Consider the following 10,169-nt stretch of genomic DNA (forward strand, 5'->3'; position numbering starts at 1 on the left):
AAATCAATGGCTAAGAGAAAGAAAACTTTTACTGTAATTAATTGTGTAACATCACAAAAGATTCCGACTTTAGTTGGAGTACAATAATTGCCTAAGAATGATAATCGTCGCAGTATACAAACAAGTGGCACTATAATGGTTTCATTTTAAATGGAATTCATAACAGTGACACGTGGTCTGCATACTTATCAGAGTGTAAACTTGTCTGTCTTTGGAACTTCAAATAGATCGGTTGAAGCACTTCATAAGGATGTTTTCTGCATAAAACTAAAAATGCAGCTGCTGATGCTCAAGCGCTCGACATGGCGACAACAAGTGGAAAGATAACATAGACTAAAGATTAATTTCAACTTGAATCTTGCTCTGAAAATAAAAACCTCAATTGAGACTTAGAAAGTGAAACAAGAGCAGTAGATTCATAACAAATGAGTTCATTCAAAACAAAGGGTAATTCTGCTCACATAATTGTCATACATTCTGCCCAAACATTGATATGAAGCAGACAAATGCTTTCGATGTGAAGCAAACACGTACTTTCTAATAAACTACATTGCTATGTCAATGTAGATAGAACATAAGCCAGCACTGAAGCTAGAGTAACAGCTGAAGAAATAGATGCCACACACAACTTAATGTGAAAATCCAACCTCCTGGACATCTTAATCTCATTGTCAACTAATCTGTTCTTCAAACCGTTGACAACCTGCTCGTGTTCTATCTCCATATTGCTTCTTTCAGTCCAAAGATCTAAGTAAGCGTGCTCCATTTCCTTCTTCTTTGTCTCCAACATTGCTGCTCTGTCAGCGACCCGAGAAGTTTGATCCCATAGGTTTTTTATTGAACGGCTAAGTACTGGACCCCATGGTTCATCAATCCACAAGAACCAGTGGCACATATCATCTCCCTGCATACAGGAGAAAAATGAGTGGGCAAAGAAGATACATGAATTTCTGAGTATGGGGAATCAAAACAAAACAGAACAATTCAGCAAGTGAAAAATTGCTGACCGAGAGAGGGCATCCTAGGAACCTCCTCCCTGTGGCTGCGTAGACGAACGCAACTTTTTTTGCTGGATGCATTCCGTGAATGCATCTGTGTGCAGAGGACGTGTCTATGCCGTAGAACTCCGGATCCAGAATATCTTTTGAAGGTTCATCCACAATACGGTGTTCCGGCTGAAGATAAAGTGAGGAGCGAGTTTTAGCAAAGCGGGTCAGAAAAAATCGAAAAGGGGAAGTGATAAAGGAAGAAATGGCAAACATAACCTGAAGAGATTCGCCTGATTCAACACTCCCGTGGCCTAGATCCATGGACGTTATTGAGCTTCCTCCTTCTACTGTGTAGCCGCCCCTAGGCGCCATTGATGGGGAGAAAGAACAGATACTGGTCCGCTTCTTCTGGTGGCTGGGAAGAAATGAGGCAGAAGGGATAAAGGGAAGTGGGGGCGGACAGGGACTGGGCCCACTGATATGGAATACGGTGGGAGTGGGTCGAGTAGTAATGTGATATACAGGCATATACACGAGCCTAGTGTGGCCCCACAGTGTTTTGGAGTGCATGCGCCACGAATCCACATGCGCTCGGCAACGGCTGGGATATGCGCTGTGAGTGAAACGCGCTAGACAAAAACCGCGTCCCTAACATTAGTGGGGCATTAGTACCAGATCGGATGGCCAAGATTCTTCCGATCCTACGGTCTTCAACTAGTCTGATAAACTCAAAAGATCAGTAGTCTGATCAGTGGCTCCCAAAAAAATTGACTGTCCCAAAAATCAAGCCGGTGCCATAGTTATATTTTCCTTTGAAGTAACAACACGCGAACTCGAGACGCAATCTGCACCGTCGATATATAGGATGAGCGCGCGGGCGGGCATGCAAATGAGAAGAGACAGGAGGCATCGCGAGTTCGCGACCGAACAGTGACGCTCCTCCAGACCCAATGCCGGCCGGACAGCACCAATGCCCTCGACCCCACGTACGAATTGAGTAGCATTTGACCACCCAGCCATGCAAAGTGCAACGCCGGACGGGGCACCAACTTTCCCTCGGAATCGATTCGAGCTAGTGCTCCTTGACCTCTCGCGCCCCGTACCCCCAAGTACTATTTCTACTCCGGTCCCGGTGGCCGGCGGCAGCACCACCGATCAATCCACGTCGACCGGCCGGTAAACTAAAGGGCAACGCTTTCCTGGTTAACCAGTCACAAAAGGGAGGCCGGAGGAGGAACAAATTAAGCCAATCATTCCGGCGTTTGACCATGGAAGGGTTAGATATAGAATCTTATCCTGCGCCCTGGGTCGCTCGATCGAGTCGCCACTTAATTTACCTCTCCATAATACGAGATCACTTCGTCTGGCCGGTCTCCTTTGCGCTTTGCTTTAGATTGATTGCCTCTTTCGATTGATCCCCATTAGAGCAACTTCAATGAGGCGATCCATTTCGTCCGCCCGCGTTCGTTTGGGTCGGCGCGTACAAAAGTGGCGGCCCAACGCGCCGACCCAAACTCAAATCGTGTTCGCCTGGCGTCCGCGCCGACCCATTTCCGCGTCCCCACCCGACGGCTGTCCAACCGCTACGGTCAATATAATTTATGACGACCGCCCACCTTGGACCCACGCGTCAGCGACGGCGGTCGTCCTTTTTTAAGCCGGGCGTGCGGCGGGGCTGTCCTCATCCACTACCACTCCCCCCCCCCCCGTCCCCATCTGGCCACCTCTGCCTCCACGCCGGCGACAACCCTAGCCACCACCAGCACGGATTTCTTCTCCGGCGTCGGCAGCAGCCGCAAGGGCAAAGCCCCCGCCCGCCATTCCCCCTCCCTCCCCGCCCTCCCCGGCGCGCGCTCCCCGGCAGAGGCAGCGCATCAGCGTGCCGGTGCACCAGGCCGAGTGGCACTGGCACCACCGCTTCCCTCTGCCGTACCCGGACGTGACGCTGCCGCACGACTGGCGTTTGGATCCGGAAAGGATCCCAGTGCCGCCGGCGCCGCGGACGGCCAGGGCCCATGCAAAGGAGGTGCGGCGCCGGCGGGCGTTGCTGAGCGAGGAGCAGCGCGCCGACCCGCGCTTCGCCGTCGACTCGCTCAACTGGGCTCGATGGTTCGCCATCGAGCACGAGGAGGCGAGGCGACGCGGCGTCCACGGCGTCGACCACAGCCTGCCGCCGCTCGCGCTCGTCGTCTACGACGAGGATCAGGAGGCCGAGGCCGCCTACCAGGCGGCCATCAAGGAGAGCGAGGAGGAGGAGCGGTGGAGGGAGGCGGACGAGGCGGCTTTCGAGGCTGCCATGGCGGAGGCCATGGCCCTCTCCGTGGCGGGCGACTGCGTCGTGCCGCCGGTGGCCCCGCCGTCCCCGCCCAAAGCCGAGCCGGAGGAGCCGGCCTACATCGAGCGCTACTCCTGGACCGGAGTAGTCCGCGAGTGGGTCAACGCTCCGCCGATCTGGCTCGGGGCGACGGAGAAGCGGGAGGCGGCCTACCTCGATCACTGGCGTCGCGTTCGGCTTGCCGAGGACCGCCGGGAGGGCCAGCGCCTGCAGATGCTCAAGCGCGAGGCCGAAGAGGAGGCGCGCCAGGCCCAGGCAGCGGCGGCGCAGGCAGCGGCGGCAAAGCCCGATATCACTGCCGTCTGAAACACGGCGTTCCCCTGGGCCGGCCATGCGCCGACGTTGATCGACATCACCGGTCCCGACGTAGACGCCGCCGCCGACGAGGACGCCTAGGGCAGCGCGTCGTCTAGTTTTTAGTATTTTAATTAATGTAATGTGGACTTTCGCCGGCCTTTGTGTCCGGCTTTTATGTTTAATTAAATGCATGTATTTATTGTCAAAATGCTTGCAATACTTTTTTTGGCGCGCCGATGAAATGGGTCGGGCCAGCGTTGGGCGCTCGCGTCGACCCAAACACAGCGCCGGACGTTTGTGTCCACCGGGCCGATCCAAACGGACAAAAAGTTGCTCTTAGTCTAACCACCATGATTGCCATCTGGGTAGATAACAAGTGGCAGAAAAAGAAACGTGATCCAGTTGTAGCCAAGGGCCAACGGCAGAGAACAGTGGGGGTGCGGTGTCCCGACGCTCGCAGAGTGGCCGGGTCGCCGTCCCAACCCCGGCAGCCGGCGTCCGTCCGTTCGTCCATCCATGCATGGCGTCGGGATGGCCGATGTGGCCGCCACTAGCTAGGCCATCACCAATGATCTCGGTCGTGAGTGGCGGTTTTAGGCCAGCGCCGGAGCGCAGCGGAGCACGTGTTGCCGGGCAATTTGCGCCGTGCCCTGTGCTAGGCACGCACACCGGCCAACCCTCCCCGTCAACGGTTCTTTGCTTAGCTTCCGGTGGACATGGTCCTGTGTTCACCGATGAACCCTCAAAGAAGCACGCATGCATTGAACCAAGACGGTTTCATTCTCTATGTGAACACCGTGGACTATGGGATGCGCTAGTATACAGGTGACCAAGTGTACGTCGGTCCTTGGGATCGATCACAAAGCTACTCCTGCCGCAGGCGGGCATGTGCATGCGTACGGCGCCTATGTTATCCGGATCCACTTTTGGTTTTGGTTTGGTTTGACACACGTACCTGACGTGGCGGACCACGCTACACATGGGTCTGGTGACTCTGGTCGGTCTCACTCTCACTCTCACCTCATGTTGCTCCTACTCTATGCTACGTGGGCGCCACGCGCGAGGCTACTTTTCTTCTTTCTCCAGTTGTCCGTCCCTTCGATCATCGGCGTTTTGTTTGTCTTCTGCTCCGGCCTTTGGCCGTGGAATCTCTCTCGTGCCCCTCTTTCAGGTGACAGCATATGATCATTTCCACGTCCGATAGAACGGTTCACTACACTTAAGATGCATGCCAGTCGCATGCACTGTGACTAGGAGCAGTGCAAAGTGATAGTAAAATTGTAATGTCCGCATCTCCGCTTGAAGTTGCAGCATTATTGATTATACAAAAATAAGAAAAGAAAGAGTCATAGGTTTACGGGAATGCTAATTTTCATCCGGATGAAATCTTTTGGCTTTCATCCGTTTTGTGAGCCGTCCGTTCTCTGTTCCGAGATTTGTGTTTTCGTTTTTTTTCTTGTCCTATCAGTTGATTTGTTTTCTTATCGGGCCCGCTCAATTTTCGGGGAGACCTGTTTGCGTTTTCTTTCGCTTCGGCCCCGCGTCGTGCCTCTGTCCCATCAACTCCCGTGTCGAGAGAGACAGAGAGAAAGAGATCCATGGCGACTGAGCTGCCCTGTCCGCTTGATTCAGAAGGGTGGTTGTCAGGCGTCCGACGCTCTTCCTCCGGCTGCCCCGCCACCTCCTTCTCCTTTTCCCCCGCAAGAGGTCTGCAACATCTCTCGGTTCCGCCCCATCGCCGGCCCCATTTTTCTCCGCCCGGCGTTTTTGTGCGTCGTATTCGGTATGTAGCTTGATCCTCAAGTCTGATTTGGTAGTGTGTAGGGATTTTTCAGTCAGATCTGCTACTTATCCCCCTTTGGATCTCGCATGTGGTAATCCCCCGCAGCTATTTTGATGCAGATGCCTTGTTGCGTTTGTTAGTGGTATTGAATCTCATCTGTCTTGTGTGCTATGTTAGGGATTACCTTGTAGGTTTTATTTGATCTGTTTCAGTTAGTAGTTGGAATTCTGGTGGTTGTCGTGGGCAGCTGCTAATTTCGTATATGCTGGATCGTGTTTCAGTGACTTTAGTGCCCTGCTCACCTTGGATTCTCTAGTGTTTTTGTTTGTGGCTATAGGTTATATATCCCCTGGGTCGTTTGTTGATGTAGGTTTATATGTAGTGTTTTTTGCGATTTTGCTTGTATAGCTAGTCAACAAGCTTATGTTGTCGTATGTAGTGTGTTTCGCTTGCAGACTTCAGCTCTGTTCTTTGTGTTTCTGTGAGACAGAATGTCCTTTTCATTTTCAGCTATGTAAATGTCTGATTGCTCTACTAGAAATCCCTGTTTTCTTAGTGGATTTACAGTGTGTTTTCTTACTGTTTAACACTGTAATTCTCAGTGGATTTACAGTGTAATTTCTTAGCAGATTTACACTGTAATTTTAAGTGAATTTACACTGTATTTTTTAGTGAATTTACACTGTAATTTTCAGTGGATTTATATTGTATGTTTATTGGATTTATACTGTAATTTGCAGTGGATCTACACTGTAGTTCTTAGTGAATTTACTCTGTAGTTTTTAGTTGATCTTTCATTGTAATCCTATAAGAATTACACTATATCTCTTGATTTTTACAGTGTAATTCTTAGTGGAGTTACACTGTAATCCTTAGTGTCTTTATAGTGACTATTAGTTTTTCTTGGATTTACCTTGTATTTGCACTGTTAACTCTTGATTTTTACAGTGTAATTTGCAGTGTATTTACTCTGTAATTCTTAGTGTATTTTGGCTAGGGTCTATTAGTGGGTTTTTACCCTTGTAATCTGCATTTGACTAGGGACTATTATGTGGATTATTCATGTATTATCTTTAGTGGATTTTATAGTGTAATTCTTATTGGATTTTATAGTGTAATTCTCAGTGGGCTTACAGACACTGTAATATTTCAGTGGATTCTACCCTTAGTGAATTTGACTAGGGCTGTTAGTTGGTTTTTACCCTTGTACTCTGCAGTTGAGTAGGGTCTATTATGTGGATTTTTTGGTCTGAGCATTTTTCAGGTAGCCAATCTCTGTCTTGTTTAATTTACTTTCATGCATTTGGTTGTTTCTTTATTTTATTTTTTACCCTGATGTCATTTTGGTTTTGCTGTGTAGGTTGCAAAAGTCTCTTGCTCTTGAATCTACGAAGAAAGCATCAAATGATTCGTCAGTTAGTAAATCTGCTGGTAATGTTTTGTCAAACGAGGGTACAAAGGATGGTCCAAATTTGGTTTCTTGTGTGTACTATGTAGTATCAGTGCTTAGTTTTTTTAGTTCAGTGTGATCTTCATAGTAATTACATTTAAAAGATCATAGTAATTCTAAGTTCAAGTGGCAGTAATTTGTTGTTTTATACAGTTCCAAAGTTTCTAATATTCAATCATAGTTTCATTTTGGATTCTGAGCAGGAACAAATTGGTTTCTCTATATAATACACTGTATTTTACACTGTAATTCCAGTGGTCTAGCACTAGAATTACAATTTGCTTACACTGTAATTCCAGTGGTCTAGCGATGTAATTTAAAATGTAATTACAAAGGATTTTTCACCCTGGTCCACTACTGTGATTTCTATTGCTTACCACTGAAATTTTAATGGTCTAGTACTGTAATTATAGTTTGTCTGCCACTGTAAATTCCTTATATGCCAGTGTAATTTAGTTTGACAGGTTCTTTTTCTGCTCCTCTGTAACCAGTGTAAAAACACTTGTTAGATTTTGCTATTGTGTATGATCTGCTCATCTGTGTATGTTGTACTCCCTCTGTAAAGAAATATAAAGGCGTTTAGATCACTACTTTAGTGATCTAAACGCTCTTATATTTCATTATGGAGAGAGTAACATTCAGTGCACTAGTGAATGCTAGTTCTTATTGCTTTTTCTGGTGATCTCTGGATTTTAAGTTTATAACGAGAGTGCTCTGTGGATTGTGATCTGCTCTTTTGCTTTGGTAGCAACCTGTAGCTGCTCAAAGTAGAACAATATTTTTTGCATTAGCTCCGAATTTTTTTGCAGGATTTCTTTCCCTGTCATCTTATATGTAAATTTCACAGTGATAGTACCTTGTACATCATTTGCGCTTGAAGTAGTTGAGTAAAAGTGTATGCCCGACTCTGTTATTTTGTCAAGAATCAAGTTAGAAAAGGATAATTGAATATGTTTGTTCATTTTTTTCAGTTTCTAATGCTACAATAAAGTCATACATTAAGGAAATCAGCTTGGTCATGTTCGAGTTACAGCTCCTCCACTTTCATGCTAGATTCCATTCCCTTTGATCCCATTGCAGGCACCTGTGCATATTATTTAAAAAAAAGTATAAGTAGTGAATCGTTATTGAATAAACAAGAACTATCTACATTGTTTGTGCCAATAGTATTAGTGCGTAGCCTGATATTTTTCCAGTTTTTTTTATCTGATCATTGTCCTAATTCATATGTAATGATCATTTTAGTTTCAGCGTGTACTCATTCAAAATTACAAGTAAAAGGTCATAGCATTTCGAGCTTCAAGTACAAATAAAAGGTATTTGTATACAATTCCAAAGTTTATAAAATTCTGTCATAGATTCATTGCTTTTCTTCAGGAGTAAATTTGTAAACTCATCATAGTTTCTGATTAGTGTACATTTCTTTGTGAGTGCAAAAGTATCTGAAAATATAGTCATAGCTTTCTGAAAATACATTATTCCTAGACTTTTTTGTTCAAGCTTTTTTTTCCTAAATGATTTCATATCTTCCTGAACATGCTCCCCTTAATCCTTTTTTCTTTTGACCATGTGTTGTAAATGAATTCATAAACTTGCAAGTAGTTTCTCTGTTCCTGTCTCCCTAGACTACTTTGGTCTAGTATTCTTCCTGGTTCTGGTGTTCTTTTTGTGACACATAAGTACAGTTCCAGAGCTCAACTTTTGGTCCCTGCAGCAAGTAGTGAGGATTTGAACTGTGCTATATTTTCTTACAGTTTTAGTAAGTTTTTTTTCATGATTATCCTGCCTATGATCTTAGATTTGGTTTGTAAATCTGATGTGTTTCTTCAGCTATGTAATGATCCACACACTGTTGTTTCTTTCAGATGTACACGTTCACGAGAGAGATCTATTTTACTCATGCTAGATGTATGGCGAATTCAAAAGAAGGGGATGTTTACCTGTGAATCCTTTGCTTCTTCAGCCATGTTCTTCTTCAAGCTTGTGTCCCAGAACATGGAGGAAACGTCATCACTTCGTTGCTTTTCTGTCCGGGTTAGAGAAGGAGGGGGCGGACCCGTTAAGTTTCTGTTTGATATATGTGGTTTGTTTAAACGAGTGAGACAGGAAAAGGTACATACAGGGGACAAGGTACAGAAGGCAGTTGTGGCATTACTAGTTAGCTGAAAAATCCGGCTGAAACCCAATTGGTTTTCAGCCGGATGTTAATTAGACAGTCCCTAGGTTTATTAGTCCAGACCGACCGGTCACACCTAATTTGGAAGGTGACATGTGCCCAGTTGTAGCAAAAAAAAAAAGAGGCACGAAGAAGGTAGAAGGAATGAGGCTAGCAATGAAAACATGCCACAAGAAAGTGATACTCCCACTTAGCATGAGCTTCATTATGAATCATATCCTCCACCTAAGCCACTTTTGGAGTACGAGCCAATCCCAGACCCTATAAAAACGCAGCACCAACACCCAGCTCTTACCTCCTACCTAGTTCCCACTCCACACAGAGACCTCCCTGCTCTCATCTCATCCTCCTATCCCACAGTGAACCAACGAGGAAAATGCCGCGCCACCTGCTCCAGCAGTCCGTCGACCGCCTCGCCGCCTTGGCCGCGCCTCCGGCGGCCGCCATGGCGCGCGGCGGGACGAGCGTGCACACGGACACGCTGCTCATCCTGGCGGCGGTGCTCTGCTTCCTGCTCTGCGTGGTCGGGCTGGCCATGGTGGCCCGGTGCTCCCGCCTGTGCAACCCCTCCGCCTTCTCCGTCGACGCGCCGGGGGCAGTCGCGGCGCCGTGCAAGGGGATCAAGAAGAAGGCGCTGCAAGCGCTGCCCACGGTGTCCTGGCGGCCAGAGCAGAGGAACGAGGAGGAGGGGGAGCGGCCGGAGTGCGCCATCTGCCTGGCGGAGTTCGCGGGCGGCGACGAGGCGCGCGTGCTCCCGACGTGCGGCCACGGCTTCCACGCCGCCTGCGTCGACGTCTGGCTCCTGTCCAACTCCACCTGCCCCTCCTGCCGCCGCGCCCTCGTTGTCGCGGCCGCTCAATCGCCGGCGGTCACCGAGTCTCCCCCTCCTCAAACGTGCTGTGAGCGCGCTGACGCCGTCGCGGCTGCACAGGCCTCGGTCGTATGGTAGTATGCAGTATGCTCGCAACGTACATGCATATACGACATACGCACGTATATGGTCGCTCACGTACACACGTAGAAAATGCAAACTGTACAGCGTGCGACGATGCATCAGTTGGTTAGTGTCTGTAACATGTTCGTCGATGTGTAAATACTTGTACATCAACTCCAGTTAATTTAGAGGGGGTTTACGATCT

General features: G+C 47.9%; 2 protein-coding genes across 7 annotated transcripts; one reads left to right on the forward strand and one right to left on the reverse strand.

Annotated features, from left to right (window-relative positions):
* Nucleotides 1-397: 397 nt before the first annotated feature.
* On the reverse strand, nt 398-1,450 carry LOC123107678 (uncharacterized). The gene is made up of 3 exons (XM_044529630.1): nt 1,266-1,450; nt 1,008-1,175; nt 398-904 (listed from the first exon to the last, which is right to left on the reverse strand). The coding sequence occupies exons 1-3, from the start codon at nt 1,359-1,361 to the stop codon at nt 554-556; spliced, it is 615 nt and encodes a 204-aa protein (XP_044385565.1). The 5' UTR covers nt 1,362-1,450; the 3' UTR covers nt 398-553.
* Nucleotides 1,451-5,088: 3,638 nt separating this feature from the next.
* LOC123104748 (RING-H2 finger protein ATL80) lies at nt 5,089-10,169 on the forward strand. 6 transcript variants are annotated; one of them, XM_044526625.1, is made up of 4 exons: nt 5,089-5,404; nt 6,765-6,835; nt 8,100-8,170; nt 8,720-10,169. In XM_044526625.1, the coding sequence occupies exon 4, from the start codon at nt 9,407-9,409 to the stop codon at nt 9,977-9,979; it is 573 nt and encodes a 190-aa protein (XP_044382560.1). In that variant the 5' UTR covers nt 5,089-5,404; nt 6,765-6,835; nt 8,100-8,170; nt 8,720-9,406; the 3' UTR covers nt 9,980-10,169. The 6 variants fall into 6 exon arrangements, with proteins under 6 accessions (XP_044382560.1, XP_044382561.1, XP_044382563.1 ...); XM_044526626.1 differs by lacking the exon at nt 5,089-5,404 and adding an exon at nt 5,417-6,668; XM_044526628.1 differs by lacking the exons at nt 5,089-5,404; nt 8,100-8,170 and adding an exon at nt 5,417-6,668.

This window comes from Triticum aestivum, chromosome 5A (genome assembly GCF_018294505.1).
Source record: "Triticum aestivum cultivar Chinese Spring chromosome 5A, IWGSC CS RefSeq v2.1, whole genome shotgun sequence".
In the NCBI taxonomy this organism is placed as follows: Eukaryota; Viridiplantae; Streptophyta; class Magnoliopsida; order Poales; family Poaceae; genus Triticum; species Triticum aestivum.

Coding starts and splice junctions, on each gene's coding strand:
- LOC123107678 (XM_044529630.1), bottom strand. CDS start 1,361: ATGGCGCCTAGGGGCGGCTACACAGTAGAAGGAGGAAGCTCAATAACG. Junction 1,176..1,265: donor AATCAGGCGAATCTCTTCAG/GTTATGTTTGCC, acceptor CTTTATCTTCAG/CCGGAACACCGTATTGTGGA. Junction 905..1,007: donor TCCTAGGATGCCCTCTCTCG/GTCAGCAATTTT, acceptor TCCTGTATGCAG/GGAGATGATATGTGCCACTG.
- LOC123104748 (XM_044526625.1), top strand. CDS start 9,407: ATGCCGCGCCACCTGCTCCAGCAGTCCGTCGACCGCCTCGCCGCCTTG.